Here is a 17,821-nt window from a genome sequence, read left to right as displayed (position 1 = left end):
GTTTTGCTTATGTTTAAAGACGGGGAAAGCTTCACTGGTATTGTAAATAAACTTCAAGGTGACTGTACGCTGAAGCAATAAATCTAATGTCACTTCACTTTTGTTTTATTTTTTCCCATTCTTTGTTTTAAATTTTTAATTGTGGGTTCCGTTTTAATGGTCGAACTCAATCTTAACAATCACATCTAATCAATTGAATTCATAAAACTTATAACAATAATAAGGCTCTATGAAATGTGTTTTATTTATTTGTGTTTAAATTTTTCTGGATTCTGTGTTTTATGATTGTATACACATTTATTGTGAAAAACCATGGTTAATCAATAAATCCATAAAACTTGAACAGTTTAATTAATCTTTTATAATGAAATCAAATGAAAATGTACAATTCCCTTTCCTTAAAAATAATGCTTTAATAAATTGGATTATTATTGTTATTACTTTGAGAAGCACATATACTGTACAAAACTAAGTAATATATTTCTGTCATAATTTCTTCAAATAAAATCAAACTTTTATTTTGTCGGGCTGTAGTGAAGAGCAATGAAGCGCATGAGTTTCAGAAGAAGTCTCAAACAGCTCTTTTAAAGATATTGAAGTTATAAAATATATTTCAACTCAAACATTTCTCATTAAATTATTACAAGACCAAATAGTTCATTTATTCAATTCCTCTGTACTCCTACTGAATTATGGAAAAACGTCTGAGACAAAGTTGATAGTCGAAAGTCGAACGTAATTAAGAACTCCATCATGTCTCCTGAGCTATGAACAAGCAAATGAAAGGTACCTCTGGGAGGCCAGCAGATACTAATGGACAGAAATTTAAGACACTTCATTTTTTATTGTCTGAAAGCTAGAAACATTAGCTTTAATGAGTAGAGGACTCATTGCCATAAGGACACTAGGACTGTGGTGTAATGTCAGAATGGCTTAATTGGCTAAATTGTTTGATGATTTGCTTGCAAGATCCAGCAACACATGTCATGATCGCACTGTTTTCCCTGTGCGGTGCAGGAAATCACAGGGAAAGCGGTACGATCGTGACTCGTGGATCTTGCAAGCACGAGAACAAGTGTGTACGTGGCCATAGATTTCTAGGACTGTATCTTTATCGTTATTGCCCTTGGTGTGAACAGGTCTTAAGTCAGTTTTCAACATTGTGAAAGGCACAAGGTGGCACAAAATAAGCACAAGGTGTAAGTTTGGACATGTTTGTGTGCAGGAATAATCTGGCTGTACGTGTCATGACTACAGGAGGCCACAGCAGGGCTCCCATCTGGCCTCTTCAGGGGTCCCGAACGCAGAGATGCCTGGCAGGCTGCCTCTAGCTCAGAATCTAGCAGTGGCTTTGCTCTATAGCTGCATTCACACAGCTGCCAGTCCACTATATTCCATTTCTACTTGGTTTGGAAGACACATTTATTTAATTCATGGGCACATTTGTTAGTGTTTTTGTTTCCAGGGAGTTGAACCCTTGACCTTAGCGTAGTTGTGCTGTACCTACACTGGCTGAAAAAAAAATAAAAATAGTTATAATGTTAAGACAGTTTGCTTACCATATTCCATAACCAAATTTCAAGAGCAAGTTGATATATACTTGCTTGACCTTTTGTGTTATGGTTTGTAATATGTAAAATGATATAGTTTTTTTAATTTATGCACTTTTGGACACAATGCACTTTATTTGGACACAGTGCACTTTAATTTATGCACTTTTGCTTCATCTTTGAGACCAAGTTGTAAGAATCTGTGTTTCTGGGTCTCACATAGAGACGAAAAAAGAGATTTCAGGTCAGATGTTTGTCTGGTTAAAAAAAAGTTTTTTTTTTGTTTTTTTTACCTCCAAGAACTTTATTGAACAATAACCATAAATGGCCTGGTACAAAATATGAAATGTCTTAATCAGACAACAGACAAGCATCATAGCATAAGAAAGAAAATATAAATAAATAAAGAAGTAAAATAAAGCAATAAAATAAAAATACATTCAAGTAAACAATAAAGAAAGAAAGTATCAGTAGCTTCTGCAGCACGACGAACACAAGCATGTAGTCCGCCATTGTTGTTGCTGTTACGTGACTTAGCGGTGTCTGACTAGGCTCGACACGTGGGGCGATGACATCATCGTTTCACAAAATATACGGATTGGCTGTACACACGAAAACGCAAGGGCATCATTATCAGATTTATCCACTCTGGGACCCTGTTTCAAAAAATAGTGGTTTCAGGCACCCAAAACACCGGATCCGTCTGGACGAAACGCCGATACTATACAATTTTTTTTTTTAATGTAAACGCGTCTCCGTGTGGACAGGGCCTGAGGTATGTGTGTGCATTGCATGTGGGTTTGTGAGTTAAAATGAATAATTAATGAAATCATAAAAATATCAAATTAAAATAAACAATTTTAACGTAAAAACAATAAAAAAATAATGTCATGATGTGACCATTAACCAACATCCATGAACATCCAAATGTGTTACATTTTTGAGATATTAACTTAAAATTTCAGCACATACTTCAAGTAAATATTTTAGGACAAATGGATTCAGTTGACAAAAAAGTTTGGGAATTCTTAGTTATTTTAAAAACAACATGGAAAACAATACTCGTTCTGACTATCACGTAATTTAGTTCAAATTCATCTGCCTCATTTTCTGTGCGGATGTGAGTTGTAATATTACATTTATGTTGTGGAAATGGCTGATTCATAGTATATTTTGTTTATACTTTAAGTACTTGAGTACTTATATTCAACATGGTTCCATTGTTTGCTCATTTTTCACTTTTTTCTCAACTCATTTTTCATATTTACATCAACAGTATGTTTTAATCCAGATTGTTCAAGTGTAGTCTTTGTGCATCTTTTTTTGTCCCGCCTTTGTAAATGAACATTTTTGTCAGTGATTTTATTGATGAGATAAACACTGCGTTTGGGATGGGACTGTTTGTTTGACCAGTGGCAGACGGGGCAAGTGTTTGGGAATCCTAATAATAATAATCCCAAACGTAGCAAGACCATCCAGGATCAAGCTATGGACCTGTGACTGTTGAAATCCCAGCAGGACATTTTGCTTTAAAAATAGATGAAGTTCTTTGCCATAATACAATCATAGATAGAAAGTATCTTGTAATGGAAAGCCGGATCGCCCGGGCCGCTCTACGGTTCCGTAGCTCGGTATTACATGATCTTTGATTGGCTCATCCTGATTGTCTTTATTGGGTCAGACGTTTCTCACCGAGCAGGCCCTGGCAAAGCATGTGGCAAATTACATCTATTTCATCACCGCAGAAAGAGTTTCAGATCACTCGCCAGATTGTTATTATAAAGGCAACGTGTTCCCAATAACCTGTCAGGACAAATAAATGGTGAATAAATAAAATAGCAAAAATAGCAGGCTGCTTTACACTTCATCTTTGTCAAATATGAACGCGGAAAAAACATTTGGTTGCTCCAGTTTTTTTTTTTTTTTTTTCATCTCTTAATGACGGAGAAATGCTGTTCCTCATATAGACGCTCATTGATGACACCAGCAGCCAGCACCAGACAGCTGGATCTTTGGGGAGCGCGCCGGGGCCCGAGTTAGCCTAAATAAGCCTCTTGACGTGCTGTGCAGACATGGAGCACTGTGAAACGTCTGTAAAGTAGGTTGCTGGAGACCCAGAGAGCCTCTCACGCTGTCGCCTGGGTGGTACCCGCTTCTGCCGTGACCCGGTGTCAGGGTTCGCATTTTGGACCTGGTCCTTTGCCCTGTGAATCTTCCTGGTCTTTAGCAGCCAGTAAAAGAGCTATTCCCGCTGGCTTTTATCTCATTTTGTCTGCAGTCTGCTCTTTTTTCTTTGATCAGATCAAAGAGGGCCCTGTTCTCACTGTAATTTAGCTGGTTTAAGGGCACTCACATCATTTGTTGATGCATGGTTTACTAATAGCTTCCCTGTGTTCCTGCAACAGTTGTTACCTGAAAGCATTTTTCTAAAATGCACTATGTAATGTATTTCAACCAACCACTACACTTAAAGGTTGATTAGACCATAATGCATTGTATTTATAATAAGTGAAGACATTTGGATGTGATACGATATGATGTGATAGAATGATACAGTACTATCTGAAATGGCTTGTGTGTGTGTGTGTGTGTGTGTGTGTGTGTGTGTGTGTGTGTGTGTGTGTGTGTGTGTGTGTGTGTGTGTGACTTAAAGTAGAGATATTATAAAGTAAATATATCTATAAATCAATCAATATAGATAGATAGATCCTTTCGTTCAAAAGTTTGTAGACTGTAAGTTTTGATTTTGCTTTACTTAAAGCCTTTATAATGCATTATAGAAGTGTCCACGGATTAATGGATTAAGATTATGTCTTGCAATGCACCTTAAAATGCATTGAATGGTCTCATGAATAATTGTAACCACAGTTATAATACATTATAATACACCTTTAGAAAGTGTAATGCATTAAAACATGACAAACAACCAATTTCAGATGTAACAAGTAATCTGTGGATATTATAATGCATTTTAACTTTGGTTACAATTATTTATGAAAATATATAATGCATTATAACATACATTATGAATGCCCTTATAATGCATTAAAAGCCAAGTAAGGTTGCCAAATTCTTGAATGCTCTCCAAGGCTGCACTTATTTGATCAATAAAACAGTAATATTGTGAAATATTATGACAATATAAAATAACTGTTTTTCTATTTTAACATTTTAGTTAACAATTACCATCGCACACCTGCAGGTAAAAGATAAGTGCGTAGGAGAGAAGACCAAAAAAAAGTCAAAAATGTTCAAAACAAAAGGAAATCCCACACACTATCAATACTAATCGATATAAAAATATTTATTAGCCAGTAAATATTAATAAATAATCAATATTTTTTCTACTTTTTTCAAGTATTGAAAGTGTGTGTAAATTCCTTTTTTAAGATTCTTTGATGACTGGAAAGTTCAGAAGAATAGCATTTATTTTAAAATTGAAATCATTTGTAACATTATACATGTCTTGTAACATTATATTGTCACTTTTGATCAATTTAATGTATCCTTGATAAATATATGTATACATTTTTTTCTTAAAAAAATCTTACTGACCCCAAACTTTTCAACAGTAGTGTAGTTACAAGACAAGTTTGAATATCTTGAATATCTATTATTAGTCTATTTTTGTTTTTATCATTATGAATACTCATCATAGTTTTGGATCATAATTAGTCATAAAATCCTTGTTAAACACTGCAGGTGTACTGATGATGGTGGGGGTTCAGCTTTAATTAAAATAAGTCATGTTTTTCATGCAAGATAATTTTCATCCTGTGCCCTGTAATTTTTGATATTATACAATATAATGTAAAGCAGATTGAAACAATATGATGTGATATGATAGACCTAAAAACTTGATGGATTTAAACTTCCATATTCAGTGCAACACATTGCAATATCATAGCTGTGTGTGCAGTATAATAGATTAAAAACCATTTGAGGTCGCCCACATTCCTCTTGAAAATAATTTCTTCCTATTGTTTCTCACATACTCTATTTATATTACGATACCAAGAACCTTCTTGTTTGATTTACCTGCTGTAGTAATCTGAGATATTCAATAAGAGGTCTCTAGGGGGCTCTCAGACAAGCGTCTAGACGGTGGGTTTTCAATGACAAGGGAGTTGAAAGCCTATTTTTACCACCCAGAATGTGCAACTATTGTGTGATTGGGCTTATTCCAAAAATGCAAATGTTTACCAGCAGACTCTGCTTGTGTTTGGGATGCAGGCCTAATGAGTTTTAATCATTCGCCCTTGTTATTCTAATAGTTAGTGTGGCTGAGGGAGGGAGATACACTAGATGGGTAGATCCTGATAGATATAGTCGTCATGTGAAGTAACTCTTTACCCAAAGAAACGGTTGTAAACTGTAAATTGTTTTGGGTGAACAACCCCTTGAAATCACTTTAAAGTGCCCCTATTATGCTATTTTAAAGATTCATAATTTAGTTTTGGAGGTCTCCTACAATCGGTTAACATGCATCCAAGGTCAAAAACTATTTCATTTTCTCATAAGATACACTGCACATTGCAGCATCACTTTCTCAGAGTGTCTGAAGCGATTCGATAAAGGATTCAAGCCTTGTCCACACTAATACATTTTTGTTTGAAAATTCATCTTTTTCTCTTCTGTTCACACTAAGATGGCGTTATTGAGCCGATAGATATGTATGTTTGCATTTGTGCCTGTTATGTGCTATTCACTTTCACACTGTTGGTAAAGATACCAACTTTGTACATTCTTCATATCGCAGTCCTGCAAAAATGACAGAAACTTTACTCGCAATTGCTGTCCTGCAGCAAAACATAAGAGCAGTTGCGTTTTAGTGCGACCTGGGCGCATCAGTGAACGGTGAGATATTTTGCTAAATGAAGTGATACTGCCAAAAGAACAGCATTATAACTTTATTATGTCTATTCCATCTGTATCATCTCAGTGAGCTTATATGAGGTTTTACGCATGCGCTCTAAGGTGAATTTAGCGTTTTCCGACGTTTCGGTGTGGATGAGAAACTTTTGGAAAACGCTTGAAAACGCTAGTGTGGACGGAGAGAGTCTACTCTGCTCCGATTGGTCAGATGACCCAGTCTGTTGTGATTGGTATAGTGCTTATAGCGTGTGTCAGAAACGAAACGCCCATTGCCATATCTGAATTTCAGATGGCATCGGTTTCACTGTATCAGTTCGAGCCCAAGTCCTCGTCCTTTGGAAGTGCATTCAAAGTGGATTTACTTTGGCAGCGCAGAAAACAGCATCTTCTCGAAAGGTCAACAACATTAACCAATATGAACTCTTCCAGGCCTCAGCTACAACTACAGTGTTTGAAGCCGGGTCAAAGTAAACGTTGTTCACGGGCAGCCAATGAAGACCATAGGTGGATATTATGCAAATGTGTTACAAACCTACATAGGTTCATGCAGGAAGTAAGACTGTAATTACTGACAGCTCGTTTCAAGCAGTTCAGAATCACTTCTTTATTTTGGGAGACAAAAACAACATTTGTCATGCACTTTGATCTTTGAAACTTTGCAGACCTTTTACATTCACAAAATGCTATATTACTGTACATGCTACATGAAAGGTAATATCCAAAAAAGCATAATAGGAGCACTTCAGATAAACATTCATGCGTCTACTTGGGGTGTAACAGTTCAAATCATTCACAGATTGGTTTTAATCACAATTCTAGGGTCAGGGCTTCAGTACGGTTTGTTGGTATGTGCTATGTTCAGGGAAAAAAGGTCTACTGTCAGAAAATAAAAACATTATCAAACTACAAGCAACAGCACAAATAAATACAATAGAGCAAAGATACAAATTAAATAAACTGTTTTTCAGGTTTTTCAGGTATCTAACAGTAGTTATCAGGTACAGAAACTGAATAAGGTAATTAAATGTAAAACAACATTGCATATAATCTTCACTGTATAAATTAAAGATTAATCATTATTAAAGTTACAAAAGCTATTCAGTCAAGAGCAGCGCGTAATTTCCTTGTCTTTTGTTGTTTGATTAACATTAAAAACACATACAGAGAGCAGGAATATTAGGCTGCTGTCACTTTAAGACATCATGCACAGATCCAGTACACTGATACTGATACACATGAATTTTTCTCAACCGTTTACGTTCACTTAAGACATAACCTAAGGCATGTTGACAATTTTTGTGTGTATTTGTTCGTTCAAGCGCTAGACTTAAAGGGGTCATATAATGCCATTTTTGTACAAGCTAATATGATTCTTTAGGGTCTAAATTAAAAGTTTGTAATATACTTTAATTAAAAATTCTCATTAGTATTGTGAGAAAACACTCATTTTCCCTGGTCAAAAACAGCTCAGCTCAGAAAACAGCTGTTTTCAGCACGCCGTTTAAGTGCATGTGTCATGAGCATAAATGATAATGAGCTTTGCTCACCCCGCCCCTCTGTTCTGTGCGTACACCGTAACACAATAACACAATAACCATAATGCGTTGTTCATTATAAACGTGGGATTATGAATTATACTGAGAACGTCGTATATAGAAAACATGCCGTAATGTACCCTGAGTGTAAACAGCCGCATTCATCGTGAAGCGTGCAGCAAGCGATTTGCAAAGATTAATATAAATATTAATATAAAGGTTAATAAAACGTTACACTCACTTCTTCTTCTGGAGGTGCAGCAGGAACACGAATAGTTGGTACCGATCCTTTTTTCAGGAGCAGCTTCTTAGCAAAACCAGCTTTATACTGACCTCGTTTGTAAAGCAGTCTGGTGTGTGAAATGATTCGCGCAAACATGAAAGCATTGACGTTGATCGTGGGGAATATTCCCTTCGAAAACAAACTCAGCCACTGCGTCTTCAGCGGTTCGGATTTAGGAACATCAAAATGACTGCTGTGTTCCTTATTACACCCAAGAACAGAACACCACAATCGCTTAGACGCCATTCTGCTCATAGACAGTGCTCCAGCGTATCAACAATGACCGCGCCGGTCCGCGCGGAATATGATTGACAGCTCGCTCACGAGCGAGGGCGGGTCTGTGTTGAAACGCTGCTGTCAATCAACAATCGTGGGAGGGGCGTAGATTTTGTGACGTAGAAGAAGATTTAAAAAAAACCACTGGATGGATTTTTATCATTTTATGATGGTTGTGTACAGGCACTGCCAACACACATTTCAGTACAATCAACTTGTAAAAGTGCATGTACCATTATATGACCCCTTTAAAAGAGAACTCAATATTTGCTGTGTGCGTGCTTCGGAGGAGTGCACAAATCTTCTCACAGCGCGCACAAGTTCTGTTTCTCATTTTCTTGCGCTTGAATGTTTAAATTGGCAAGGCTTAAATGAGTTTAGTTTAAACACGGATAGCAATGTGTATCTTGAGCGGTATCAACACACGGGTGATGACGCATAAATGACTGGTCATATAGAGCATATGACACATGCACAGCACAAAGTTTAGGAAAAGCCAGAATGCGTATCCATCGACAGAAACATGCATTAGCCTAACTCTCTCTTGTCTGTTTTATTTATTTCCAACAAACCATATTATAGATACGTATGCGTCATCAGATTTGAGATGAACCGCGGTGCAAGTGCTTGCTGAACCGTGGGTGGAGAACGGAACAGTTCAGTTTTTTTACCGTTACACTGTACATCATCAACTACCCATCTGTTCTTGTTTGATTGAAATTCATCCCTGTCTATCACTCAGTACCATTAGGCCTGTTCAGAAGTCACATCACACATAAGTGAAGGATCTACTCTCATGGCTTTGCTTTGAATCTGACCCACAAATAATCTTGTCAGTTATTTGGCACAACCCTGTCAGAATTCCTCCCAACATTGAGAAATGTCCGATGAGACGGCACGGCCCCATTTGTCACACGATGCCATGACCCAAAATGCGCCGGGCCGCAGGGATGTTATTATCTGGGCCAGTATCTCAGACTTTATCAGGAGGATTTTCTCAGCATTATTTACAGGTGAGCAGAGATTTCCACTAAGGCACTAATTGTCTATATGCTCGACCCTGTTCCCAAATCACGGGTCAGAGACCAGGGTTGTGTGCCATACAGAAATTAATTGAGAATGCCTTTTAAATTCAAATTTATTTTTTCAATTTGAGTTGAGGTAGTATTGTAATTGGATTTTGTGTGCGCTTGGCTGCCGCATCACACTGGCTCTTTGTTTTGTTCGTTTTGTTAGTTGGAGTGGCTGCGTCTTTTACGGGAGGATTTTTTGGCATGGTAGCTGTTCCCGTTTTCCGTTTTGAAGTCGTGGAGTTTGCACTTGTTTGGTCTCTGTGGGATTCGAGATGCGGTTCGCCATGTTGCTTGGTGTACACTCCATGAGGGACTACTCTGGTGTTACACCATTTTACTCTGTTGCTCATTCTATCTGGACTGTATGGTCGGACATATATTTATATATATATATTACTAAACATTTGACTCAGATTCCATGACTCAGACGCCATGTCTGTGGTGGTTGATGTCTATCTATACTGTATTGTTTATTGTATTTGTCCTGTTTTATGTTTATTCATGTTGATTGTAAAGCGGAAAAAGCGGAAAGTACTTACTTGCTAGAATTAAAATGAATTCAAATTCAATTAAATTCATATATACTATATACCATTCAAAAGTTTGGGGTCAGTAAAATTCATACTTTTATTCTGCAAGGACACATTACATTGATCAAGTGTGAGAGTGAAGACATTAATAATGTTACAAAAGATTTCCATTTCAAATAAGTGCTGTTCTTTTGAACATTTTATTAATATCCTGAAAAAAAAAGATTGCCCTCATCTCCTCCATATTGTTTCCAGTCCTCTCTCATTGTTTCTGTCTCTAAAAAGACAGAAATGATAGACAAAGTTGCTAATGGGGCAGTCAACAGGGAGTGATTTTCAGATATCAGCCCTCAGAGACAATTTAGACCAGAAAGGGCTTCTCGCCTTTCACGGTACAATGAGTGTTGCCAACAGACCAATAAAAGTGAAGAATTCCACAGGTGAATGCACATGCCTAAAGAAAAAATTCTGATCACTATGTCTTATACATATCTACTGTACCCCCCCCCCCCCCCCCCCCCATCCGAATTTGTGTTGTTTACAAAAAAATTATAAACAAGATACATGCACTTGCTTAAAATAGCCTAAAAGATCTTATGCTTAAAAAAGAAAATAAATAATTAAAGTCGGTAACACTCTTATTATTCTGCACAATTTTACTTCTCTAGTCAATGTAACTTGTTTAAAGGGTGTTTAGATGTTTTTACTGGAAAAATAAGACATAAATGCTAATTGAGAAAGTGATTTTTTAGCTAAGTGGTCAGACGGTCTCTCTCTGTCTCAGTGGGCATCTGTAAATCAGACTTTATGCAATGAATCAAATGTCTGGCTACGCAAGACTTACAGTATACGCTGATAACATTAAATAAACGGATAGAAAAATTCCCAGAACCTCAGGACTTTCTCTCTCACACACATTTATCTCCTTTTCCACCTCTCACTGTAATTTTCCTCATTTTATATATTTCTTAGGGGCATTATAAAATCATTTATCCTGCTCCCTTCCGCCCCCTTTCTGACAGAACCTCTACGGTTCTCTTTTTTTTTCTTCCACAATATATATTATTCCCTCTTTTCTTCGCCTTCTCAGTTACCGGATTACTGTCAACTTTTCTCTCACATTTTTTATCTAAAGTATTACCCTTCCAAACCTCAAATGTGCTTCTAAACACCCGTTTCAAAAGAAAAATAAGAACGTGCCGATCTCTTTCTTACCGAAGATTGCTGATCTTCAACGCCAGATCTCCTCACCTCCCACCTAAATCTCCTCACCTCTAAATGTCTCATGCTGTGACTCAGACTTCGACTAAACCCTTATGGACTCTAATGTCATGACAGGGTCAGTGCTGTTGTATTCGACCAGACCGTTGTATTTCACATGTTTTACTCAGTTTAACTGGATTACACGCCTGCTCTCCGTTCTGCCCCTCTCGGTGAAAATAAATCTATTTCTGAGCAGCTGCCTGTGTTTTACTTCACCACCCACTCTCACTTTACTTCTGCACCATAAAATTAAATCAATCTCTGTTTGTCAAAAAAAGTTTATTTATTGCCAATGAGGCTGTACAAGTCCAATCAAATAATGAATTAGATGTGCCCCCGTGCCTAATATACATCCATTAGTGTAGTTTAGTTTTGTTTACTTGACTTTTATTAATATATTATTATAATATAATTTATTTTTCTTCAGGATTTTGTACTTGATAACTTCATCACTTGTTTTATTAGTTATTTGTTCTATTATTTTATTATAAAGCATTTTCTTTAGAATTTTTACTTTTACTTCTATTGATATTTTAAAAATATTTTTTTTAGATGATTTTTTAAGAATGTTTCTTTAGGATTTTTACTTGAGATCTTGATCACTCATATGCTGGTTTCATTTATTTTTTATTTTATTTTATTTAAGCATTTTGTTTTATTTTATTTTAAGCATTATTTTCTTTAATTTTTATATTATTTTCTTTTCTTTTATTATTTTTTTAAAGGGTTATTACATCTAAAAATGAAAATTTTGTCATTAATTACTCACCCTCATGTCTTTCCAAACCCATAAGACTTTCATTCATTTTTGGAACACTATATGACGATATTTTTTATGAAATCTGAGAGCTTTCTGTACTCTCCATTGGCAGCAATGCAACTACCGCTTTGATGCTTCAAAAAATTCATAAAGCGATTGTAAAACGAATTCATATGAATTGAGTGTGTTAATGAGGTTTGTTCTTGCATGTCAAACGCCTACAGTTAAGCTTCTGTCTATGTTTGCTGATCAATGTTTACACGTGAATAAAAGCCTTAATTCAATCTGTTCATCATATAAAGTGATCCAGTCTCTTCAGAAAATTTGGACTAAACTGGTCAATTCATATGGATTAGTTTTACAATCTCTTTGTGAACTTTTTGAAGCGTCAAAGTGGTAGTTGCATGCACTGTTAATGGAGGGACAGAAATCTTCCAGATTTCATTAAAAAATATCTTCATTTGTGTTTCGAAGATGAACAAAAGTCTTACAGATTAGGAATGACATGAGGGTGAGTAATTAATGACAGAATTTTCATTTCTGGGTGATCTAAACCTTTAAGGGCACAGCCTAAATGTTTTATTTAATTAATAAATTTGTTTATGGTTTGTTGGATATGTATGCCAAAGCTGTGAGTCACATTGTCTTACAAACGAAATAAACACTCATTTTAGAAGTGTAACATTTAGTTAAAATGTGTGCATAAACTGTTAAATATGTGCCCCCTTTGAAATGCTAAATGACCCCTAAAGCATCGACTGACTTAAAAAACTGAACACATTTTCCTCGCTCTTATAAGCTCTGTTTCTAATTGCCACACAAATAGTGTCCTGCACTGGAGACTCGACTTTCAATTTATTCCAATAGAGTTTGATGTTAACTTATTAGCAAGCTATTGACACAACTCAAATTAAATAAATGTGTTTGCATTTACAGCAACTTAAGTAATCATGCAGTGTTAACACATTACCTTTGACAGCTCTAATTTTAAGGAATTGTCTCTCCACAGGTTCTTTGTCTCTGAGTGTGTTCCTAGTATCATTGGGATTAACGGTGTGTGTTGTGTGGCTGGTGGCACTATGCGGGATCTGTGGATGGTGCCAACGCAAACTGGTAAGTGATTTCACTTCCTGCACAACAAGAAGTGTACAATGTCTTAAATTGACATCTGTTGGTGTATAAGATTACGTGAACAATAGGTAGTTGGCTTTTGTAGTGCCTTTTTAATGGTAGTAGTGTCTTCTGTTTAATGGTTGTTTGTCGATTTACAGTCTGACAACAATCAATGGACATCTCAAAGATTATACATTTACATTATTACATTATTTTTCACATGAATACATAATTTTTTACATATTTTACATTATTACAGTTCCCCTCTCTCTGTCCTGAACGCGTCGCTTTCGGTGAAGCCCCTCCTTCTGAAATACGAAATGTGCTTTGATTGGTTAGCTTGCCCAGTGTGTTGTGATTGACAGCATTTAGCATGTGTTCGGGAAATGTCCCACCCCTCCATAACTGTGAGTTCTGCTCTAGTGTAAATATAAAGGATGGCAGCAATTTTAAACCATTCGAGCCCGATTCAGACCCTGACAATATTAACAAACAAGAGGATCATACAGAAAGGATTTCGTGCACGGACTTTGCAAGCCCAGATTTCACAGGACGTTTCAGAGTGGTATGTTTTTCTCATACATTATATGTACGGTGTTATCCACCATTTAATCATGATATTTGTCAGAAAACTATGGTTATACAAAAAGTAATCGATCACAAAAACATGGTTAATTTGCCTAAGGGGCGGTGAACAGTCTTAGAAAAGCGAGAGCTTACAAAAGCTATAGTAAACAACACTATATCAACACTAATGTTGGCTAGCAGGCGAGCGTAGCAACAACATAAAACTTATTAGAAATTATTAGAAACTTATCAAAAACTAAATTAGAACTGTTAATAGAAAACAACAACAGATTGTACCAAAGTTGAAACTGCTCAATTTCAGAAGAAGCTTTTGTGTGTATAGCCTGCATTGTGGTTCTGGAAGCTGTTCTTCATGTGCAGTGCACAGATAAGAATCGGGATTATAATGTTCAGGAACAGTGTTTAAAATAAATGTTACCCATTCTAAGTCCATCATCCTGAGAAAGGTCAAACAAATGAGTTGTGGAAAAAAACAGCGTCTTTTTGACATAGCAGCAGCTCATCCAGGCCTTGTCCGCTTTTCTGTGTATACCGTGAGTGGGGATTATTTAAATAAGGAACATTATGACTTCATAAAGCCCGGGAAAATCGCGTTTTAGTACGAGGTGTTCGTTGTAGTTCTTGGAAAGTGGATTCTGTTAAGTAAAATATCCTCTTTGGAGACTTTGAGCTAACTTTGACTAACCTTGCAGATCTTTTTTATGCACAAACAGCAACATTGCAGATTAACTAAAGTTTAAAAAGTGAAAAAGCATAATAGGACCCCTTTAAAGGGAGTATTGTTAGTATTGCATGAGGGGGGTGGGGGGTGGTGCATGGCATTCCCTCATTTGTGTTTACATCAGACGTAGATCCAGATTGCCTTTCAATAGCTGCAAATCTTATTTTCTGTCTGGATAATTAGGTGTTGAGCCTGTAGTTTTCCCGTTCAGCCATAGCATCTGCAAAACAAGATTTGCCATTCAACTCATGCAAAGCAATTCAGCGCAAGGCGGCCAAATGAGACTGAATCATGAGGGAAGAAAGAACATGTATTAAGGAAAAAAGAAATAATTAGTCTAAATGATTTATATATAAACATGAAAATGTGATTACAGACCACTTTTTGATTAATAGCCAGTTGATAAATAATATCCACATAAAATGAATCTCCTGTGCTCAGTTTAATTAAATAACCCTCTTCCTAAAATAAACGGATCACATATTATTCAAAATGAATTAATTACCTTTAACACATTTAATGTGTCACTTGCTTTTTTGCCTAGAAGAGAAGCCGAATGTGAAGGCATCGTTTCGCAACCATTCCTAATACAAATCCACACTTTTCATTCATCAACCAGGAGGAGTGATCGGTTTTGAGATGGTCAGCACAGGCCAGACGGAGGAAGTGAAAGGAAGGAAATGAGAGGAGGAGTGAGAGGCAGCCGGGAAGACTGCAGGGTGGCTAAAAAGAGATTTCAAGCTTTAATTACACTCCGTAATGGCTTCCCCACCACGTGTCCGGCCTGCGGGCATCTTAACGTCTTACTGTTATTACAATGAGGGATTACAAACTCGCTTCTCATTCTATTCGTCACATTTTCCTGTCCAGTTTTTGCTCGTCCTCTTTTGCTTAGAGTACTTAATGTTTCAATATAAACCAGAATTTTATTGTCCCCTCCTCCTCTGTTTTGATACTGTATTAAGCTGTTCTTAACTGCGGTTAGGTGACCATGAAATGATTTGCAAAATTCTTTTTTGTCATCAAAATAATGGTGTTTTCACACTAGAGCTTTTGGTGAGGACCAAGTGCTTCATCGAAGTGAACAGCTGGGAGCGTTGTCCTAGAAACTATGAGAGTGGTTCTGCAAAACCAAGTGTGAAAACAGCCACTAAAAGCTGTTTATCGTTGCAAAATGTATTTGTAGGATTGACTTCCAGATGTGTGAATCTCATAAAAACATGGGGTTAAAAAAGGCCCTATAGTTGAAATTTCTTCAACTATGAGTCCTTAAAGATTCCCTGTGGTGAAAATCAAGTTTTTAATGTTGTATATATGTCTGTGTGTTGTTTTTATTATCCTTTAATAACATGTGCGAATTCATCAGTCGACGCCATTGCTGAGTATTTTCTCTTGAAACTGCAGTGTACCAAAGACAGTCTCAAAAATGTGTTTGAAACCACCTCTGTTTCCTACCATCACAAACATGTAACCAATCCCCTCAACGTGCCAGGATTTTCCACACAAGAACACCTTTAAGAAGGGACAGAAAAAATCAGGTACATATTGCAATATAGCGGGTGAATTGAGTATATGATGTACATTAAGATGTTATGATGAACTATATGCCTTTCTGTTCTGTTCAAAGCATTTCTAAGGATGCTAATTTTTAGGAGGCAGCTGTTTGACTCTGAGATGGCAAATGGGAACATGGCTTGTGTAACATTAGTAACACATTATTAGCTGTTTGATAATATAGTCAAGCCAAAGGCTAATCATATAATTATCGTTGTGTCTGAAGTTGTCGAGAGCATTACATGAAACTCATTACCATTCTGATACACCAACTTGTAGACAACCCTGTATAATTCACTCTTCCTCTTCTCCTTCTGAATCAGTTTCTGGCTGAATTAAATTTCCACTTGCCATTGTATAGCATTTACTACAGTTGACCAAGTGGATCAGGTGGTCCGAGCTGTTGTGATTGAGTGGAGTTATGAGTAGGCTCATTTGCATATTCATGGTTGATGAGTTTTAAGGGATAACATTATTGACATTATTGACATTATTGAAAGCAACAAAATCTATACTAAGCATGCATTTAAAAAAGTAATAAAGGAAATATAAATGAAGGCATGTCATGTTTCTAAAACAGCTTTAAATGTGATGCAGTTTTTTTGTATTATTTTTATACCGTTGTAGAAATATTAATATTTTGAATTTTCTTTTATTTTATATTTTCATTTTTCATTTTAAGTTTTAGTTATGTGCTTTTGTCATTTTATTAGTTTATTATTAGTTTTTTATATTTTTACATTTGTTTCAGTTTTAGTAATTTTAGTAGTTTATAGTTTATAGTACTTTGATAGTTTATTTCAGTTAGTTGCAAAGGCAATACTTCTAATTTTAGTTTAAGTATTAAGTACTTAATATTTTATTTCATTTCTGCTTTATTTCAATTAACAAAAACAATTTTAATAATTTTAGTTAACATTAACAACACTGGCGTAATATAATGTTCATATTTCAAAAAGTAAAAAAAAAAAAAAAAAAAAATCTGTAATAATTAGTTTTAATAAAAATCAACCTGTAGGAAATAAAAGTGCCTGTAGTAGAAAAAAACACCCAATTATATTTTGCTTAAAGAAAATTATTATTGTTTTAGGACCATTAAGCATTGGTCTGGTATTAAGATGTGTTTTGGTTGATCGGATCACAAGTAGACGAGGGAGACACATTCCCGTTTACACCTGGTGTTTTAATCTGTCTCTTTTGTCCACTTTCAACCACTTCTGCCCTGATTTCTTCGAGGGGAGGGTCTATGGATGAGTAAATATATGGGCTTTTTCAGATCTAATAAAAAAGCTCACTCAATTTACATATGAACCAGAGATGACAAAAAAAATACACGGAGAGCAGCGGCTTTCGTTTCTGCTCTGATAGACACAAGACCACGCTAAACACTGTGAGCGCGTGTTTGAAATCAGAAATGGTGAGAGAACATTGTGCTTGGTAAGTTTTTCATCTTCAAACCAAACTTAGGCCTGTAGGCGGTCTTTTGCGGCTGTTCAAACACATTCGACCAAGTGACCATCTACACACTATGAAAGCAATCCGGTCAAATACATTTTCAACTACTTCTAGAAGTGGTCGAAAGTAGACATGCTCAAAACGTTTTTTACACCTGTATTTAGCGTCGTCTACTTGTGAAATCAACAACTGGGCAAAGACTTGAATGTGTTTTACTGCAGGTTTTAAAAACCCAGTCTCACACC

General features: G+C 36.1%; 1 protein-coding gene across 1 annotated transcript in view; it reads left to right on the top strand.

Annotated features, from left to right (window-relative positions):
- The window catches only part of syt7b (synaptotagmin VIIb), a 138,134-nt gene that overhangs the window by 41,304 nt on the left and 79,009 nt on the right, over nt 1-17,821 (top strand). Inside the window, exon 2 of the mRNA XM_084110062.1 lies at nt 13,155-13,258. Within this exon, the coding sequence (XP_083966188.1) occupies nt 13,155-13,258 (104 nt within the window). The remainder of the gene's footprint in view (nt 1-13,154; nt 13,259-17,821) is intronic.

This window comes from Abramis brama (genome assembly GCF_963993115.1).
Source record: "Abramis brama genome assembly, chromosome: 3".
NCBI classification, from domain to species: domain Eukaryota; kingdom Metazoa; phylum Chordata; class Actinopteri; order Cypriniformes; family Leuciscidae; genus Abramis; species Abramis brama.
This window is presented reverse-complemented; position numbering and strand designations above follow the sequence as displayed.